Source organism: Caretta caretta, chromosome 14 (assembly GCF_965140235.1).
Source record: "Caretta caretta isolate rCarCar2 chromosome 14, rCarCar1.hap1, whole genome shotgun sequence".
In the NCBI taxonomy this organism is placed as follows: Eukaryota; Metazoa; Chordata; order Testudines; family Cheloniidae; genus Caretta; species Caretta caretta.
The window spans coordinates 4165174-4185068 of record NC_134219.1 but is presented as its reverse complement, the minus strand read 5'-3'; the positions used below and the strand labels follow the sequence as shown (position 1 = coordinate 4185068).

At 49.4% G+C, this 19895-nt stretch overlaps 1 protein-coding gene across 11 annotated transcripts in view; it reads right to left on the bottom strand.

The window, feature by feature from the left end:
• Nucleotides 1-19895, bottom strand: part of SLC39A11 (solute carrier family 39 member 11) — a 411797-nt gene that overhangs the window by 388838 nt on the left and 3064 nt on the right. For 10 of the 11 annotated variants that reach the window (XM_048818934.2, XM_048818936.2, XM_075119187.1 and 7 more), the window contains one exon: nt 18904-18942. In XM_048818934.2, the coding sequence (XP_048674891.2) occupies nt 18904-18942 (39 nt within the window). Of the gene's footprint in view, nt 1-17817; nt 18401-18903; nt 18943-19895 lie in introns of those variants that run through there. The other variant, XM_075119189.1, reaches the window with a different exon arrangement.

Here is a 19895-nt window from a genome sequence, read left to right as displayed (position 1 = left end):
CGATCTACATTCCTTCTGAAAGAGAGCAAAACTGCGCTCACTGCTTCAAATCCAAGAGCCTCCACCGATCCGTGTTCCTTGCTCCGGCCAAGACACAATTCAACGCTTCTGAACCCACACAGCTCCTACTGTCTTCAGCTCAAGCTGTGGGTGCCCAGGCCCCTCTGAAAGTCAGACCCAAGGTGGGCACTCAAAGTCAGCAGGCACTTCCTGTTACAGGCGTCCATGCAGTGCTGAAAAGCACTCCGTTACCCCGGTGACGGGCATCATATTTAAAACCTACCTAGAAACCAGGCTCAGGACAAAGTGTTCTCATCAACTGGCAGCTGTTGGCTGGCCTACATGAAAGGAGTTTGGAGGGGTCTCAAAATGGCAACCAGACGCCAAACCCACCAGCCAACTGGCAGTCTCGGTCCTGGCTCTTCTTGATCTCAGCCAGAGACTGGCTCCAAAGAGGAGGACAAGACATGAGGACACGACATGAGGACACAACTCCCCACTGACTCCTACAGCTGTTCCCTCCACACCAGGTTTGAGGGCGTTTCCACGGCTGCCACCTATTCCAGGGTGGCACAGAGGTTTCCAAACACTAGGGAGAGATTGCTAATTAACAGAACATGAAACATCCGATGAAGTGAGCTGTAGCTCACGAGAGTTTATGTTCAAATAAATTTGTTAGTCTCTAAGATGCTACAAGTCCTCCTTTTCTTTTTGCGGATACAGACTAACACGGCTGCTACTCTGAAAACAGAACATGAAAAGACACCGAAGATCTGTTGATGAAGGGAGTCAGTTATATCGTCAGGGTCGCTCCCCGATCCCCACGTCTGTATGTCCAACGCTATCAACAGCGAGAGCTTTGGGAGGAACAGGCGGGATGCTGGGCCAGCGCTGGTGCTGGCTGCTTTCCAGTTTTGTTTGGAGGAACTTTGTTGTCCTAGCTTGTGGCTACTGTGCGTGTACCACCCACCCACCCACCCGTCTTCAGCCTCAGAACGGCAGCGGAACCTGGGTCAGCTTGCTCACTTAAGTCCCCAAAAGCCCAGCAAAACACTTTGGACTGGGACTGTCCCATGAGGTTTCTGTAACCTGCGGAGTCTTTATAGCGCCCCACGAGCAGATCCCCTCCAACAACCGGTTCAGAGAATTCTGGCTAACGGAGCAAGCACAACTGTAGATGTATAGGACCAGGGTACAGCTAAATACACTGTATGGTAGCAATCAACACACCAGTCATAGGCTCCAATAGCCTTTGTCAGCTAGAGGGAGCAAGGAAAGAACTGTCCAGGATTTCTTTGTTCTACTGGTTTTGTCTTTGAATGCAGACTCACTTTGGACAGAAGACTCTTTCCTTCCCTCTGCCCACGTGCTCCAACCTCCTGCATTTAGCCATCAGCCACTCCCCTGTATCACATCAGCGAAGAGAAATCTCTAAGAAACCAGTTCCCCTAGGTTATTTCTGTTTCTGTGGCTGCTTATAAATAGACCATCCGAGTGGGCAGGGGTAGAAGGGGGAGGCATACACAGGCCTGAGGGAAGGGGGACACTAGATACTGCACTGATCTGCTGGGGTGTCCTGAGTCTCTTTGGGGTTAAGTCCATAACGAAGTCAAGAGAGTATGGGGTAGTTTTAGGCTTGATGCACAGACCTCCCAGCTGTAGCTCACGAAAGCTTATGCTCAAATAAACGTGTTAGTCTCTAAGGTGCCACAAGTCCTCCTTTTCTTTTTGAGAATACAGACTAACACGGCTGCTACTCTGAAACCTCCCTCTGTTAGCGCAGGATCAAAATGACCATAGCATGCAGGGTTTGAAACCCATCCAGATCCCCTTTGCAGCTTCTGGATAAAGGAATTCTGTGCATACACACCCGCGCACACACACAGTAGCTCCTTGCTAAAAGTGCTGATCGCACCAATGCCAACGGTAACAAGTGAGGAGATAACAGCAGTCAAGACATTTCATCAGCCCATTTCGGTGCCACTTGGCTGTTCCCTTCCCCCATCCTCAGCTACTTCCCTTCCACCAGCACAATGAACATCTCTCCACCCATATCCTAGAACCACGAGTGGCAGCCTTGAACTCCAACCACAGGTAACATAGGGTTTGGTGTGGCTCAAACGAGACTGCATGGAATTCTGCAGGTGCTTTGGCGTCGGTTTAAGAAGCAAGATACGGGGTCAGTGCGAACAGCAGCGAGAAATATTCCTACACACTTCTCTGCAATGGATCCATTTTGCCCCAGGATGCTGTCCCTGGCCACTGTTGTGCCAGGTGGAGATGCAAGTCCCAAGTCTACCTTTGGCCCATAAAGCTTTATTAAAGTAGCAGAGAAATCCATTCCTTGGATTAGTTAAGCAAGAAAGAAAATATCAGATCCTCAAACACACATCCAATATGCAGCACAAATACATACTTCATCAATTTATTTATTTCATTTCCTTTCCTCTCTCCCCTCCCACTCCCCCTTGGTGTTACATTTACTGGGCTGGATTAATCAAAAATAATCAGACCAATTAAGAGCCTTCAGCAGGTTCGGCATCCCCTCAGCCCCCAGCTATCTACAGTACTTGCTTTTGGAGCCATTCAGCTACAGTAGGAGACTCATTTGCGACAGACTCCACTGGAAGTCTTCTCATTTGCCACAAAACAAATGAATTTTTTTTTTTAAAGTAAAATCAGTCTGAGACCTGAGAAAAATGCCAGCTAAGAAAAAACGCTGAAGAATTCATAGAAAATGTTTCCTCAGCTTGGGATCAAACCCAGTCTTCTGGAGCCAGGCATTCTCCCAGCACCCAAGCGGGCACTTTGCTAGACCCTCCCTTGAGCAAAAGATAGGGAGAAGTTGAGGCTGAAGTTATAGAATCATAGAAACACAGGGCTGGAAAGAACCTGGAGAGGGTCACCCAGTCCAGCCCCCTCCACTGAGACAGGACCAGGCAAACCTAGACCATCCCTGACCGGGGTTTGTCCAACCTGTTCTTAAAAACCTACAGTGACGGGAATACCACAACCTCCCTTGGGAGCTTGTTCCAGAGCTTAACTACCCTTAGAGTTAGACATTTTTTCCTTATACCTAACCTAAATCTCTCTTGCCTTGTCCTACGTTCAGTGGACATGGAACAATTGACCACAGACCTCTTTGGAATAGCTCTCAACACACTGGAAGACTGTTATCTGGTGTGTGCATACGTGCCATCTTCTTTTCTCAAGACTAAACATGCTCAGTGTTTTTAACTTTTCCTCATAGGTCTCATTTTCTAAACCATTTATTGTTTTTGTTGCTCTCCTCTGGACCCTCTCCAGTTTGTCCACATCTTTCCTAGAATTGGAGACGGTACTCCAGTGACAGAGCGAGAATTCTCTCCTGCATCTTTCAGAGGACACTCCTGTTAATACACCTCAGAATTATACTAGACTTTTCTGCAATTCCATCACACTCAATTCAATATTCAATCTAGAAAAGGAATACTTATGCTCAAATAAATTGGCTAGTCTCTAAGGTGCCACAAGTACTCCTTTTCTTTTTGCAAATACAGACTAACACAGTTGTTACTCTGAAACCTGTCAAATATTCAATCTGTGATCCACTACGATCCCCAGTACTACCGCATAGCCAGTTATTCCCCATTTTGCAGCTGGGCATTTGATTTTTCCTTCCTAAGAGTAGTCCTTTGCCCTGGTCTTTACTGAATTTCATCTTGCTGAATTCAGACCAATCCTCCAATTTGTCAAGGTCATTTTGAATTCTAATCCTGACATTAGCTTGTTGTCATCTGAAAATTTTAGAAGCACACTCTCCACTCCATTATCCAAATCATGAACAAAAATAACTGACGAGTACCAAAGCCAGGATTGACCCATGTGAGACACCACTGTGTACATCCCTCCACTGCAAACCACTGATAACTACTCTTTGAGTAGTCTTTCAACCAATTGTGCATCCACCTTATAGTAATTTTGTCTAGACCACAATTCCCTATTTGCTTATGAGAATGTCATTTGGGACTGTGTCAAAAGCCTTACTAAAATCACAATATATCACATCTAGTGCTTCCCCCCATCTACTAGGCCAGTAACCTTTGTCAGAGAAGGGAATTAGGTTGGATTAGCATGATTTGTTCTTGATAAATCCATGCTGGCCATTTTTAACCTCTTTTCACCAGGGCTGGGTGCTCTGTCAGAAAGGAGATGGTTCAATGGCCCCGTGGATGTGAGGATGAAATTAAATCAACGGAAAACTTCCTATCAGCAAGATCTACTCTGTTTGGGGAAGTCTCCCATGGGAAGTACTGAGAGGCTCATTGTTCAGTATGCAACTGGCTTGAACAGAGCACCGGGAAAGAAGCTGCAAGACACAACCTTGCACAAGCAAGAACCAAACCGGGCATCACTTGCCGTTTCTTCTGCTATGAAAATATAGAGTGAAGTGGCCAATGAACTGAAGATGCCTTAAAGCCTGTGAAACTTGCCAGCCTGTGTACAAGAGCCATCAGCAAGCAGATGAGAATGAATCCACTTTCCCTATTCTTATGGCCTGAGCGTCCGCCTATGGCGAAGAAGCATGCACTGAGCCACTGGGACATCTGAAGTCTCTCTCTAAGAGAAGTGGGATGGCTATCGCTTTAGACCCCAGCCCTCCAGGGGACCTTGTAGTCTTAACTTCCCACAGCTCATAAGATAATGGGCTGTTACGTAAGACAACCACAGCTGTCAAACTTTGTACCCTGAATGCTCTTTAAAACCTCTTTAAAAACCAAAACTAAAAACGGGAAGATCGTAACATGAGCAGAGGGAAAAGCTCAGTGGAATTACATCGTCACTTTATGGCAAAGCATTGTTTCTCCAAGGAAAAGGACAGGTCAGTTTCTGCTCATTCCTGTCCCCAGTCTCCGATCCTACTGCCACTTAAGTCAATGGTAAAACTTCTATGGGCTTCAACATAGGCAGGACCAGGCTTCAGGGGGTAGATATTACACTCCTCCCTGCTATCTTTGCACCTCTAAACAAAAACACCGAGCTGGATTTCCAACAACTGGCACGACCTGCTTGGAAGGAAAATCTATATTGTAGCGCGCCTTGGGGCAAGGACTGTCTTTGTACTGTTTATGTACAATGCCCAGCCTAAAGGGGTCCTGGTCCACAAATAAATGAAAATCTTCTCTCTCTCCCATACCATATCTACCTCCTACAGCGTGGATTCCCTGCCTGGAGGTACCCTGTCCTCAAGCCTCCCTTTCCGGCCTTGTTATGGTTACATGCTAGAACATAGGGTCATGGTATGGCAAAGGTGGAAAATCAGTGTCCTACAGCAGCATCTCAGTTATCTGAGTGCAAAGCACCTGGACAGAGCTACCTAAACCTCGCCTGACCTTTGCAAATAGCGAGTGTGGGACAACAATAACCAGATCAGCTCCACCTTGAAGTCCTCACTCAGGCAAAGCTTCCCTGGTGATCAGTGAAACCCTGAGCATGAGGACAAGACCCACCAGCCCAACCTCCGGGAAAGAATTCTCTGTAGTAACTCAGAGCCCTCCCCATCTAGGGTCCTACCTCCAGACATTGGAGATATTTGCTAATGGCAGTCATGGAGAGGCTGTACAGCCCATTGTAGGTGGTCTATGAACTTCAGTCTTGAGACAAGTTAGGTTTTCTGCCCCCACTGCTCCCCTTGGAAGGCTGCTCCAGAGTTTCCTCTGATGGATAGAAACCTTTGCTAATTTCCAGCCTAAACATACAGATGGCCAGTTTATATCCCTTTCGTCGTGTGCCAACATTGGCCCTTAACGTAAATAACTCCTCGCCCTCCCTGTTGTTTATCGAGAGCAGGCGGACAAAGGTAGAGAAGATTGAAACTAAAGAGACCAGGATTCAGTTCCCTGCTCTGCTACAGAGCCCACGTGTGACCTTGGAGAAGTCACTTCATCTCTCCAGGTCTCAGATTCCCCATCTGCAGAATGGGGATAAGGGACATTCCTTTCTCTGCTGCAAGCTCTTTGGGGCAGGGGCCATCTCTTGTATGGTGTTTGTACAAGCTGACGTTCTATCACCAGGGCACACAGACCTGGTCTGAGCACGGGTAGGTACCGGGGCGCTTACCATGGCCCTGAATGCACTCCTGCTCCCATCATTGCTGCCCCCAGTAGAGAGGAGCCAGAGGTAAACACCTGGTCAGAGTCACTGAGTAACCTCTGTTGCTGGGATCGGAGGAGGCTACGGGTATTGCTCCTCTATTCACAGCACATCCCTTGTTGGGGTTCTGGTTAGGGAGCCCTCATCCCTTCTATAAGTATGGCCAGCTTGGTTATCCACTCAGCTGACCCTCCGCCCTTCTATAGCGCCTTTCATACTAGTCACTCAAAGCAAACATTCGAGCATCCAACCCCAATACGAACCTATAGGATAGGAAGTTTTAGTCCCACTTGGCAGACAGGAAAAAAGCAAGACAAAGCCAAGTTAAGTGACTTGCCCAAGGTCACTAAGCAAGCCTATGGCAGAGGCACAAATAAAACCCTGACTCCTATTTCCCTGCTCTGTGCTCCACAAGACATTGCCTTGGGATCAATCACACGTGCCAGTGGGAGATCCCATCCAATGCAATGTCTAACTGAAAGAAACCCAGGAGGCATCAATGGGCTAGTACCAAGGGAGTGAAAAGAAAAAACCACCACCACCCCACACGCAATTGTAAGTGAGTGGCTACCCACTGGAACTACGGGAACTACTGCTAGCCAGAGCGCAGGCAGAGACAGAACCGGGGGCTCAGCTTATCTTCGGCAATCCAAAAATACAGGGTGCTCTCATACATGCAATGGGAGCTGTGCATGCAACAAAAAGCAGAGTCTGGCCCTTGTACGCTCATGCATGGCTTTAGAATGCCTCGGAAACAAAATAAATTTGGAGATGTTAATTAAATGCTCCGGAGCCAAGACTGAATGTTGTCCATAAATCCGCCGGGGCTGCTCTGAACCCGAGGATGAAGAGGAGGGAAGGGAGAGCGTGGAGACCGGCAGGAAAGGAAGCTGTGCATTTTAATACAAAGATGCCTCTGGCAGCCCAGCACCTTTGCTGGATGTGTCACAGTCACCAGAGGTGGCAGCATCTCCTGCCAGCCTGAGAACGAGCAGCAAACAAAGCCAGGAAGTGGAGGTGTTTTAATTTCTTAGCTCAATAACACAATGCCGGTGCAGCGGCAGGTGTGTGCCAGCCTTCCCTAGCAAAGATTGGGCTTCCCAGAGCCAGACTCATGCGGGCTCAAAGAAGGCTGTGCCATGCACCAATTTTAACCGGGGAACCAAACCTTGCCCTGCCCATTATTTCTTGGATATGGCCCCCACTAACACGCTATTGGAGCATCTCAGAATGTTTAGTGTGTCTATCCTCACAACATCCCCAGGAGCTTGGGACTAGTTCCCTTTGACAGATGGGGAAACTGAGGCACAGAGCAGCCAAGTGACTCACCCAAGACCACAAAGACAGTCCGGGAGTTGAATTCAGGTCTCCCAAGTCTTAGGCTAGCGCCCTAACCACTAAACCATCCTTCCTTAGCACCAGGATCCTCCATCTAACCAAAGACTGGGCACAACAATCTGCTGGAGAAGGACCACTCTATGGTAACGCAAACCTCCCTGCCGGGGGGGGGGGGGGAACACCTCTTCTTGTTAGCACCGGTGGTGTTTGTCCCATGGCAGCCCCCTCCAAAGCTCAATTCCAGGGTCCCTACTAATGGGACCTGGCAGGGTTTTAGTTTCACTTTGTCACCAGGGTCACGCTGGAGACAAGACGCTGTCATTCTCACTTGGTGTAGCTAGCCAAAGTAAACCCCAGGTGACTTCACACAGGGTTGACCCTGACACTCGATACCAAGTTAAAAGCAGTCCTCCGTGCCCTGTCTCCAGCAGGATTTTCCATCACATTAGTGATCTCGATGCATTGAGAAAACACACCCATTTTTGCAGCGAAGACAGTCTGTTGCTAAGCAGCAGCACGGTACGTTGTCACCACCCCACAGGGCTGATGCGAGACCAGACCGTAGGCTTTTGCCGTGGTTTCATCGGGAGCAGCAATTTTAAGGACGTACCAGATTAGAGCCACAAGCCTTGCAAGGGAGGGAGAAGGGAGATCTCCATCAACAGAAGAAACCATGCAGGGTGGGGGGAAACACTCAAGAAAACGTTTCATCTGTCAAACTTTTCAGCAAGAAGGAACTTTGCCTCATTAAGGTGCCGATACCAAGAATGGGCCTCGCGCTTGGGTAGGCATTTCAGCTTTGCATGTTCCCAATGTGGTTTTATCCTGCCCTGAAAGGGAAGATTCAACACCGGATGAGTCAGGTGCTGTTTAAAGCTCTCCCCTTTTCTGAGGGCAGTGAACTGAACTCCAATGCAGCGAGGGAAGATGGAAAGTCGGGCCACCTGTGAAGCTGACTGTGTGTTTAGGTACGGTAAACTTCAGTGGGATTAGACTGCACTTCGCAGGCTCACGCCCTCGGAGCACACGATGTCTGGACCCCACATCAGATGCCCACCTCCAGGTTATTAGTTACCGTGGTGATAGGGTCTTAATCACTTCAGCCTTCAGTATACACAACCCTCCTGAGAGGTAGGGCAGTGCTATTATCCCCAGTTTGCAAGCGGGGAATTGAGACAGGGAGAGACTAAGTGACTTGCCCAACGTCAGGCAGGATGTTTGTAGCAGAGCAGGGAACTGAACCCTGGCTTCTCAAATCCCAGGCTGGTGCCTTAACCACTGGGCCGTCCTTCCTCAAGACTTGGAGCACACTGCCGTTCTCCTTGCAGAGGGGCGTTGATAAAACAACAAAACCTCGTACTGAAGCTTTGTTAAAGACACTCCGGGACTCACAGGTGCTGAAACTAGGGGTGCGGCAGCACCCCCTGGTTGGAAGTGGTTTCCATCATATACAGCGTTTAGAGTTTGGTTCAATGGTACTCAGCTCCTGCACTATACAAGTTGTTCCAACGCCCCTGCCAGGGCCAAAGGCGAAACACAAAACCCCAGCTAGATGGGGCAAGAACATCTCAAGCATGACGTTCTATTCAGAAGCCCACGAGCGTCCCTTTGGAAAGCACAGGCGTACATTTTCAAGAGTGACTCACTAGGGATTTTGGGTGCTCAATTCAAAACATCTTAAAAAGGGGCCTGATTTTCAGGAAGTGCCCAGCACCCACCTTCGGAAACACACCTGTTCTTGTCAGCACCAGGGGTGGTGTTTTTCCCATGGCAGCCCCCTCCAAAGCTCAATTCCAGGGTCCCTTTAGATGTCCCAAGTTAAGCACCCAAAAACCAAGAGCCATTTGCAGCCGTTTAGATCACGTACTGTGGGTTCTTCAAAAGGGCAGCGGATTCAGGCTTTACTCATACCAGGACTGAACATTCCACTGGTCTGAAGCGACATACAGACCAAGACCAGTCAATCATGAATAGGTCGGAATATGAACAAGAGGCTGCTCGGCAGCTCTCCAACACCACTTTCTACAAGCCATTACCCTGTGATCCCACTGACAGTTACCAAAAGCAACTACAGCATTTGCTCAAGAAACTTCCTAAAAAAGCACAAGATCAAATCCGCACAGACACACCCCTGGATCCCCGACCTGGGATATTCTATCTACTACCCAAGATCCATAAACCTGGAAATCCTGGGCGCCCCATCATCTCAGGCATTGGCACCCTGACAGCAGGATTGTCTGGCTATGTAGACTCCCTCCTCAGGCCCTACGCTACCAGCACTCCCAGCTACCTTCGAGACACCACTGACTTCCTGAGGAAACTACAATCCATCGGTGATCTTCCTGATAACACCATCCTGGCCACTATGGATGTAGAAGCCCTCTACACCAACATTCCACACAAAGATGGACTACAAGCCGTCAAGAACACTATCCCCGATAATGTCACAGCTCACCTGGTGGCTGAACTTTGTGACTTTGTCCTCACCCATAACTATTTTACATTTGGGGACAATGTATACCTTCAGATCAGCGGCACTGCTATGGGTACCCGCAGGGCCCCACAGTATGCCAACATTTTTATGGCTGATTTAGAACAACGCTTCCTCAGCTCTCGTCCCCTAAAGCCCCTACTCTACTTGTGCTATATTGATGACATCTTCATCATCTGGACCCATGGAAAAGCAGCCCTTGAGGAATTCTACCATGATTTCAACAACTTCCATCCCACCATCAACCTCAGCCTGGTCCAGTCCACACAAGAGATCCACTTCCTGGACACTACAGTGCTAATAAACAGTGGTCACATAAACACCACCCTATACCGGAAACCTACTGACCGCTATTCCTACCTGCATGCCTCCAGCTTTCACCCTGACCACACCACACGATCCATCGTCTACAGCCAAGCTCTGCGATACAACCGCATTTGCTCCAACCCCTCAGACAGTGACAAACACCTACAAGATCTCTATCAAGCATTCTTACAACTACAATACCAACCTGCGGAAGTGAAGAAACAGATTGATAGAGCCAGAAGAGTTCCCAGAAGTTACCTACTACAGGACAGGCCTAACAAAGAAAATAACAGAACGCCACTAGCCGTCACCTTCAGCCCCCAACTAAAACCCCTCCAACGCATTATTGAGGATCTACAACCTATCCTAAAGGATGACCCAACACTCTCACAAATCTTGGGAGACAGGCCAGTCCTTGCCTACAGACAGCCCCCCAACCTGAAGCGAATACTCATCAACAACCACATACCACACAACATAACCACTAACCCAGGAACTTATCCTTGCAACAAAGCCCGTTGCCAACTGTGCCCTCATATCTATTCAGGGGACACCATCACAGGGCCTAATCACATCAGCCACACTATCAGAGGCTCGTTCACCTGCACATCTACCAATGTGATATATGCCATCATGTGCCAGCAATGCCCCTCTGCCATGTACATTGGTCAAACTGGACAGTCTCTACGTAAAAGAATAAATGGACACAAATCAGATGTCAAGAATTATAACATTCATAAACCAGTCGGAGAACACTTCAATCTCTCTGGTCACGCAATCACAGACATGAAGGTCGCTATCTTAAAACAAAAAACTTCAAATCCAGACTCCAGCGAGAAACTGCTGAATTGGAATTCATTTGCAAATTGGATACCATTAATTTAGGCTTAAATAGAGACTGGGAGTGGCTAAGTCATTACGCAAGGTAGCCTATTTCCCCTTGTTTTTTCCTACCCCTCCCCCCCCCAGACATTCTGGTTAAACTTCGATTTAAACTTGGAGAGTGGTCACTTTGGATGAGCTATTGCCAGCAGGAGAGTGAGTTTGTGTGTGTATGGGGGTGGGGGGGTGAGAAAACCTGGATTTGTGCTGGACATGGCCCACCTTGATTATCATGCACATTGTAGGGAGAGTGGTCACTTTGGATGAGCTATTACCAGCAGGATAGTGAGTTTGTGTGTGTGGTTTTTGGATGGGGGTGAGAGAACCTGGATTTGTGCAGGAAATGACCCACCTTGATTATCATGCACATTGTGTAGATAGTTGTCACTTTGGATGAGCTATTACCAGCAGGAGAGTGAGTTTGTGTGTGGGGTGGTGGAGGGTGAGAAAACCTGGATTTGTGCTGGAAATGGCCCAACTTGATGATCACTTTAGATAAGCTATTACCAGCAGGACAGTGGGGTGGGAGGAGGTATTGTTTCATGATCTCTGTGTGTATATAAAGTCTGCTGCAGTTTTCACGGTATGCATCCGATGAAGTGAGCTGTAGCTCACGAAAGCTCATGCTCAAATAAATTGGTTAGTCTCTAAGGTGCCACAAGTCCTCCTTTTCTTTTTGCGAACACAGACTAACACGGCTGTTACTCTGAAACCAGTCTAGAAGCGTTCCTCTGAACCAAAAGACCAGTGACACGAACCAAGAGGACCAGAAATTATCATAGCGTTGAAAAGCTGGCAATGCACGGCCAAAAAGACAACGCGATGGACCATTATCGAGAATTTGAATTCTTTGCACGTAATTTGGATCCCCAGTTACGAATCTTCACTTCAAAACCCAGAGATTGAGGGTGTCTGAAGGCAAAACAGAGAGAATAAATAAATAATAATAAAGACATTTTAAAAAAAGCTAGCTTCTGCCTCTCTTCCCTCCATCCGCTGAACAAAACGCAGTGGAGGCCAAAGCTCAAAGCAATTTTCAAGGCACTCCACTTCACACATCATGTTGCTTTAGCACAGAAAGTCAAGGTCAGCATCTCATCTGCGTCTCTGGAGAGAGGCACTCTTTAGCTCTTCCATCCTTATGGATGCAGAAATCTATTCTCCCAGCACCTGGTGGGAGACATGGGCTGGGTACAGTAGTGCAATCACCCTATGACACTCCATCACATTATTTACCCATGGATTTAACCCCAGGGCATGCCAGGGAGCCCAATTTAGAGCGGAGATAGCAGGAATCCCAGCAAAGCAGGAGAAACTATTCTGACTAACGGAACAAACACCAGCCTGTTGGTAAAGCAATTTCTCTCGGGGTTGATTGTGAGCAATGGGGCTGGCCCTGCTGGTTTGTTATTGTAGGGTTGTTCAATCACAACCAGCAGTTCACTGCTTTTGCGCTTGCTTTTTAATGGGCAAGCTTTTGCTGTGGAAAGAGGCTTTGTATATAACAAGAAGCAAAACAGACTTCCTCTGCGCCTTGGCTGCAAGAGACACCGACAACATATTCGCAACCTGCAATCAAAGGGAGAAACAAGGGTTTAGCAGAAACATATTTAACGATCAAAATAATCCAAGACCGGCGCAGTGTCACAGTAACAGCAACCTAAAGAAACAGCTTTTGAAGGGGGATTAAGAAATAGCAAAATTCTCTACCCATGGCCTTTTATAAGTCTGTTTTCCCATCCTATTTTGTACAGGAAGGAATTAATCTCTTTCTGTATTGCTCCTTTGGTCACTTAACGAAGCAGGTCAAGGTTGGATAGGAGCAGTGATTAGCCTTTCTTGCTCCAGCTAGTCCACATACCACAAAGCTTGTGGCATTTGCTATCCGCAATGAAGAGTTCACAGCCTGGCTTATTAACAAGCAGCACAGTGGAATTCAGTCCGGCTTCCAGCCGTGTTCCCGCCAGTTCATTTCCCTCTAGGTTCCATGCAAGCCACCTGGTGCTCAGAAAATACTGGTTTCAAAGCCCTGCACGCAGCATGCTAAGTCGCGATTTTCCAAAGGAGGAAGATTAATTATTCCTGCCCAAGCTTGATGCCAACACAAAGAGGCGAGGTCCAGGGGAAGTTTCTAACTGATTCGGAAAGGTTAGAGTGTCATGTCATTAGGGAGTCAAAAGAATGCCCACGGTAACTCACAGCTGATTTGTAACTGCTGGATGCATCTCAAAAGGCATCTGGTCTCACGCTCACATAACCCTCAGCCCCACTTTGCTCTTATTCTGCACCCTGTCTAGGCCCAGGAAACCACAAGAGCAGCTGCTTTTATACAGAAGAATCATCCTTTCAATAAAAGGTAGGACTCGGAGGCAGGAAATGATCCCATCCCCGGCTCTGCCACAGACTCCCTGTGTGACCGCGAGCATGTAACTCAGTACCTCTGTGCCTCAGTTTTCCCATCTGCATAATGGGGAGAATTAACACTTGTGAGGCTTAGTTTACTAAGGTATATAAAGCACTTTCAGATCCTGAGACACAAGGTGCTAGCTGGGGCAGAGCATTTTTGCCCGCCAGCACAAAACGATCCCAGCTCCATGGACCGTGCCGCTCTGCCCCGCTCCACTTCTCCCGAGAGAGGAGGACTCGGAACAGCATCCTGCACCAAACACAGGACGTCCACCCATCCAAAACTAAAGGCAACTCCAGCAGAAGCTCCAACTCAAATCAGCTGTGCTGCCTAGGGAACTGCTCCAGAGCTGCGCAGATCATCAGGCCAGGCTCCCGTTCTTCAGGAGCCAGCTGTGGGGGAAAAATCCCCAGAAGAAAATCCAACCTAAAATGCAAGTGAATTCTATCACCCAGGGGCACTGTGCAACAAAACCATCTCCAGCAATAAACAGCTGCACAACACTAGACGTTTCAGAGGAACTGGGCTGAGAACAGCCTTTGGAGGAAGTTATTTTGCTCTTTTACCAGACACACACAGCCATCTGATACAGATTTTGCAGGAAAAGGTATACACAGACATTAAGGAATACGTTTTCATCACAACATTTGGAGCTTTAGCCACACCACTGCCCTCTATAGCAGGGGTTCTCAAACTGGGGGTCGTGAGATTATTAAGTGGGGGTGACGAGTACATACCTCCCAACTCGTAAGTCTGCTGTGAAAAGTGATATTAACATACAAATATCACTTTTAAATATAAATGTGTTTTTAACTCCTAAGGGGGAGTTGCACTCTGAGGCTTGCTGTGTGAAAGGGGTGGCCAGTACAAAAAGTTTGAGAACCACTGCCCTACAGCCTCCATGGACCGACAGCATGCACACAGCTCCCACCCTGGGACAGCTCTACCCACGGATAGATTACTCCGTAGAGGTCTACGATGCTGTGTTTTGCACCTTCCTCTGAAGCATCTGGTACGGACCTCTCTCAGTATCAGGGTAGCAGCCGACACAGATCCAGAGTGGCAAATGCTACGTTGCCCAATATCAAGCATCTTGCTTTGTTTCTAAAATTGCTATATCCAGCCCAGTCCGAATCTGGAGGTTTTCTAAACAGACAGGGCCAGGCCAGCTTTCTTGCTAATCTTGGGAGCACCCGGAGGAAGTTTTTGGGCGCGTTGGTGTGTGAACACCCAAGCATCGCAAGCCAATGAGTTCAGATTCCATCCGTCATGGACAAACCCCTCACGGTGATAACCGACTGTCCAGCCCACTAGCAAAGACAAAGCTGGGAGCACACTCCTTGCGTGTTTCATCTGATCGGAAACCAGATCTCTAGCACTGCCGGGAGGCCACCTCATGACCGGTTTAAGTTGCCAGTCCTCCTATGAGTCTTTCCAAAATTGCCAGAGAGCTGGCATCCGGAGATGCCGACCAACAGCAGCTACCCAACCATCATCCCGTTGCTGTTAGTTTCATTCTACAGACCTACGAGACTAGGAGACGGGCCCCAACTTGTGCCGATACCAGCATTTGGCGGTCTGGTTGACGCGGCTAATGGCCAGCACTTGGACACAGTAGCAAGCCAGTGAACCCACGAGGCAGTCACTCTAAATAAACCGACACTGCAGCGATATTTGAAGGGGATGCTGGGCCCAGTCTCACATCAGGAGGCTGCTGGCAGCAGCTCCGTTTCTTCAGCATCTATTTAACCACCAAGGCTGGTGAATTTGGTACATGTGACTGAAGAACCGGATGGTGCACCCCTAAAGCAACGGGACCCCCAGTTCAGTTCATTCGGTGACAGGAGAACAGGGCTCTCAGCCTAGCTGCTGCTGGGCATTTACTTAGGTCACGTCTGGTGAGTCTGAAAGTGAGCACCGTGACCATGTTCAGCCAGGGAACAGAAATATCCAGGCCAAGACAGCTCTGGAGGATCCCCAGGCGAATGCAGAAGGAACTGCTGCAGGATGGGGCGGGAGGGGGCTAGGCAGCTCTGGGCTGAACAGCATCAGCAGAGCTCGACTAAGACGGTAATCTGCGGATCAGGATGGAGGCGTACTGTCGGACCGATCAAGAGCGCAGCTCGGGAATAGCAGAAGGTGCTGGGGCTCAGGAATGAGGAGCATAAGCAGAGCCAACAAAGGATGCGCCCAGCACCTGGGTGCGTCATGTTTTCATAGGTGAAAACATGACTAGCAAGATTCAGCTCAGCATGCGAGCAGAAAGGCTGGGGGCAGAGTTAGAGAACAGGACACACACTGCCCTTGAGCGACCACCCCTGCCATCCCCAGAGGAAGGACTGCTGCAAGACGAGACCCTTCGAAGTGTATTATTTCTATTAGTGTAACCCAAAGGAGTCCCGGTCACTGACCAGGACCCCAGCGTGCCAGGCGCTCTACAAACACTAAAAGAGACACTCCCTGTCCCAAGAAAGGAGAAGAAATCTCAGATGCCACCTTTGAAGAACAAAGGCAAACCAACCAACTTTAGCCCAGCCATTCTATCCCACTCAGATGGACAATGACCACAAAAACAACCCTGCACATCCGTCTCCTGCAGCAGCCGTTCTTCACATGCAGCCCGGGGGGAGCTAGCTGGAGACACACACAGCACTGGCTCTCCTCCTTGTTTCTGACTGCTACGTCTCATCTAAGGGGAGCTAACAATACATTTGACACTTTCCCATCCAAGTAAGTTGCGGCGGTTGCCACAGAGAGGTCCCATTATCGCCCAGGAAGAGCGGGGAGGGGTTCGCAGGATGGCAGATGGGGCAAGAGACAATGCAGCCGTTAACAAACCCGGAAGGGTACGAGAGGCCACACGCGACAGCTGGAGAGAAGAGGCAGATACACGGAGGAGACGACGCTGCTGCAGCCAACGGCTCATCAGGACGCAGGTGTGCTGAGAGACGTGAGGATATCATCTCTGTTAAAAGACATTAAACAGACCAATGGGGCCCAGCAATTCCTCCATCCCCCCCTACACTTGCACAGAAATGCTCCTTTCAGGAGGTTAATGTCCTGGCACGGCGGCTCTCAGAGTTCTGCAGAGTTGGCCACATTTTAAGACCGAAGGGAAATCCGGCAGGCGGCTCCTCTTCTGCAGTCCCACAGCAACTTTGTGGCAACTGCAGCATCTAGCAACCTGGAGCAGCAGCGTCAGGAAAGCACCTCATGGATTTACAACTGGGCTCGGCATGCTTTACCAGCGGGAAACGAGGGGTCACCCCGGCCTGGCTGGCTGCAGACCACCAGCAAGCAGCGAACAAGTCACAGTTCGGAAACCTCAGTCCAACAGTACAGCACGGCTCAGCACAGGCAAGCAACAAATTAAACCCAACCCTGTCCTGTATGGCACTTTGGCAATTCGGGCCCACTAATGCCAACCGGAAACCTGCACAATTTGGAGCCGGGTTTCTTTGTTTGCGCAGCACGCCCCACCGAGAGGGCCAGGCCAGCAATCAGACCTTCCTAGGGTAGTTTTAGCTGTTAGCAACGTTATTAACTGCTGCAGGAAAAACAAAGAAGCCAGAAATCCACTGCTGACAGGTGAATGGGCTTCCAGTTTGCCTCAAGCACAGATGGGCATTTGCTGTACTCCAGGAGTTGCTGACACATACAGGATACACACTCAATCAACCAGCATCTGTATGTTTTGCCGAGCCATTTAGCCATCGTTCACCCACACCTGCCTGATTAGAACAATGATACAGAGGTGCGGTTTAGAGGGACAAGCCAAGAGGTTCTGAACTAAGGCCAAAACTCTAGCCACCTGCCACCTTATTATGCTACTGGCTAGGAACACGGACCCCAAAGCATTCTGGGAGAGAACTGAACAAGAAACAGTGCCCAGTGCTGGGTGGCCACAGAGCCAGACTTGAAAAAGTAACACTTTCACACCCACAATGCACTGCAACAGAGCATCTTGACCTCCTTTCCCGTGCCAGACATCAGGGCCAGGAGCCAAAGCGTTCCTCCCGGGCTTTTCACCATTGCCACACGCCTCCTGGAAAGGGGCATGTACCTTGCAAGCTGGGCAGCACCTCAGCCTGGCTCAGACACAGCAGCGCTCCAAAGGAAGTGGGAAATGGCCAGCCCGTTTCCTCTAAGTACTGAGAGCCAGACACATTTCTACATCGGTTGCTCAGCCACCCATGTACATTCAAGCTCCCAGAAGACAAGCCAGTGATTTACCAATTCAGAATACAAGATACAAGCTCACCCGAATCCTCTGGAGGTTTTCCACCAGCCTGCCCTGATGCAGTTTAAGCCAGCTCTTCAACACATCCCCTGAATTACCGCGTGCCTTGCAGGAATACAGTCTCCTAATAAGCATTCAGTTTACATGAGGCTGTTGATTTAGGCCCGAATCATGTAAAGGCTCAACTGCCCCCTGCGGACTTCAAGCACCTGAGCTCGCTGGGTTACTCAGAGACCAAGTTAGCCACACGCATCAGTCTCCGCAGGATCAGGGTTCTTTTGCTTTTCCTATCCAGAGAAGGAAGCTGTAAGGGGCACAATTCAGAAAATCCAGACGAGCAGCACTGAACGTGAAGACCACACCCACCACAGGTGAAAAATCCTGCTTTGTGCCAGATGGACACCTGCATCTGCCCTCGCTGCACCACCTCTAACCTCGCCTAGGAGGCACTGGGACAGGACTTGAATCTTTCTCAAACCTGTTCCCCAGTGTGCAGGAGGCGCTGGGAGGGAGGGAGAGGAGTTGGTCCGGGACCGCCGGCCCTGCTGATAGGATTCGGCCCCCTCCCCTGAGCATGCCCCGTCCCTGCTTCTCCCCCTCCCTCCCAGCACCTCCTCCAGGCCGCTGAACAGCTGTTCCCCAGTGTGCAGGAGGCGCTGGGAGGGGGTGGGAGGAGTTGATCATCAGGGCCAGCAGACCCCCTGGAGTACCCTCGGTTCCCCAGCGTGCAGGAGGCGCTGGGAGGGAGGGAGAGGAGCGGGGACAGGGTGCGCTTGTGGGAGGGGGTGGATAGAGATGGAGAAGAGGAGGGGCAGAGGTAGAGCGGGGGCAGAAGAGGTGGGGTAGGGTGGGGCCTGTGGCTGAGTGGGGAGTTTGGGGGTCCACAAAATCTTTTAAATCAAAATAGGGGCCCTCGGGTTGCAAAAGTTTGGAACCGCTGCTTTACCAGATTCCTCCCCTGCCTCACGTAGCCCTAATTAGATCTTGGACACACACCAGAAACATCCATGTGATGACACAGCCAGATGAAGCATGGGGGTGGTTTAGGAGAGTACGTGCAGCAGATGACGAGCAGAATGAGGATGCCCCAGTGGGTGCTGTACTTACCCCGGCAGCGAAGCCCAGGCTTCCATCTAGGATTCGCCTCTGAAAATTAAAACAGAGCATTTAATTTTCCAACTGCTAAAAGAAGCAAGGTGCAACAGCTTACAGCATGAGAGCAGCGCTGAGGGGAGTTCGCAGCTCTGGCCCTGATTCTAAGATCCTCATATGCTCCCCATTACTGCAGTATTTGAGTGCCGCCCAATCTTTAATGTACAAGACATCCCTGGGAAGTAGTGCAACTATCCCCACTTTACAGATGGGAAACTGAGGCACAGAGGCACGAAGTGATTTTCCCAGTGTCACAGGGTCTCTGGTAGAGCAGGGAACTTGGGTCCCCTGGGCCCCAGGCTGGCACCCTAACCGCAAGGTGCTCCTTCCTCTCAAGCATGTGCCTAACTTCTCAGGGTTAATTTTAAGCACATGCTTAAGTCCCATTTTGGCTTCAGTGAGTCTTTAGCACCTTCCTAGGTACTGCCCTGCTATATAAAGGGGGACCTAAGAACGGACTTAAAGTTTAGGCTGTGCTTTGCCTCTGCCAGGTGAGCGCCTTGTCTGCAGTTCTTCAGTTTTCTCTCAAGTTTGGTTTCTATCCAACAACTGCTGAAACCAGAATATCAGTCAACTGACTGCACAGCCTCTCAATTATTCAGGGTTGCCCGCTGCCTAGCTCACTCACAGCGTGATTCTCCCTTCCTCAAGGGGAAAAGAGTACTATACTACCGCTAAGGGACTCTCCCTTCAAAACCAGGCTCCTGAATAAATCATCCAAGAAGAGCTTCAATAAGAAAGAGGCTGGGAAAGCAGGATGAAAGCCGAAGGAAACACTGACACAGGCCTGCCGCTTTCCAGAAGGCGGCTTCGGAGACCAAGGGCCACAGCAGAGTCTCCGCTTGTTCAACCCCGGAGTCCGGAACTGACCCAAGTTCCGAATAAAGTCACCGTCCATCACAGATGTAAAAGCAGCAGAGAAGAATCCACTCCAGCTGCAGACCTAA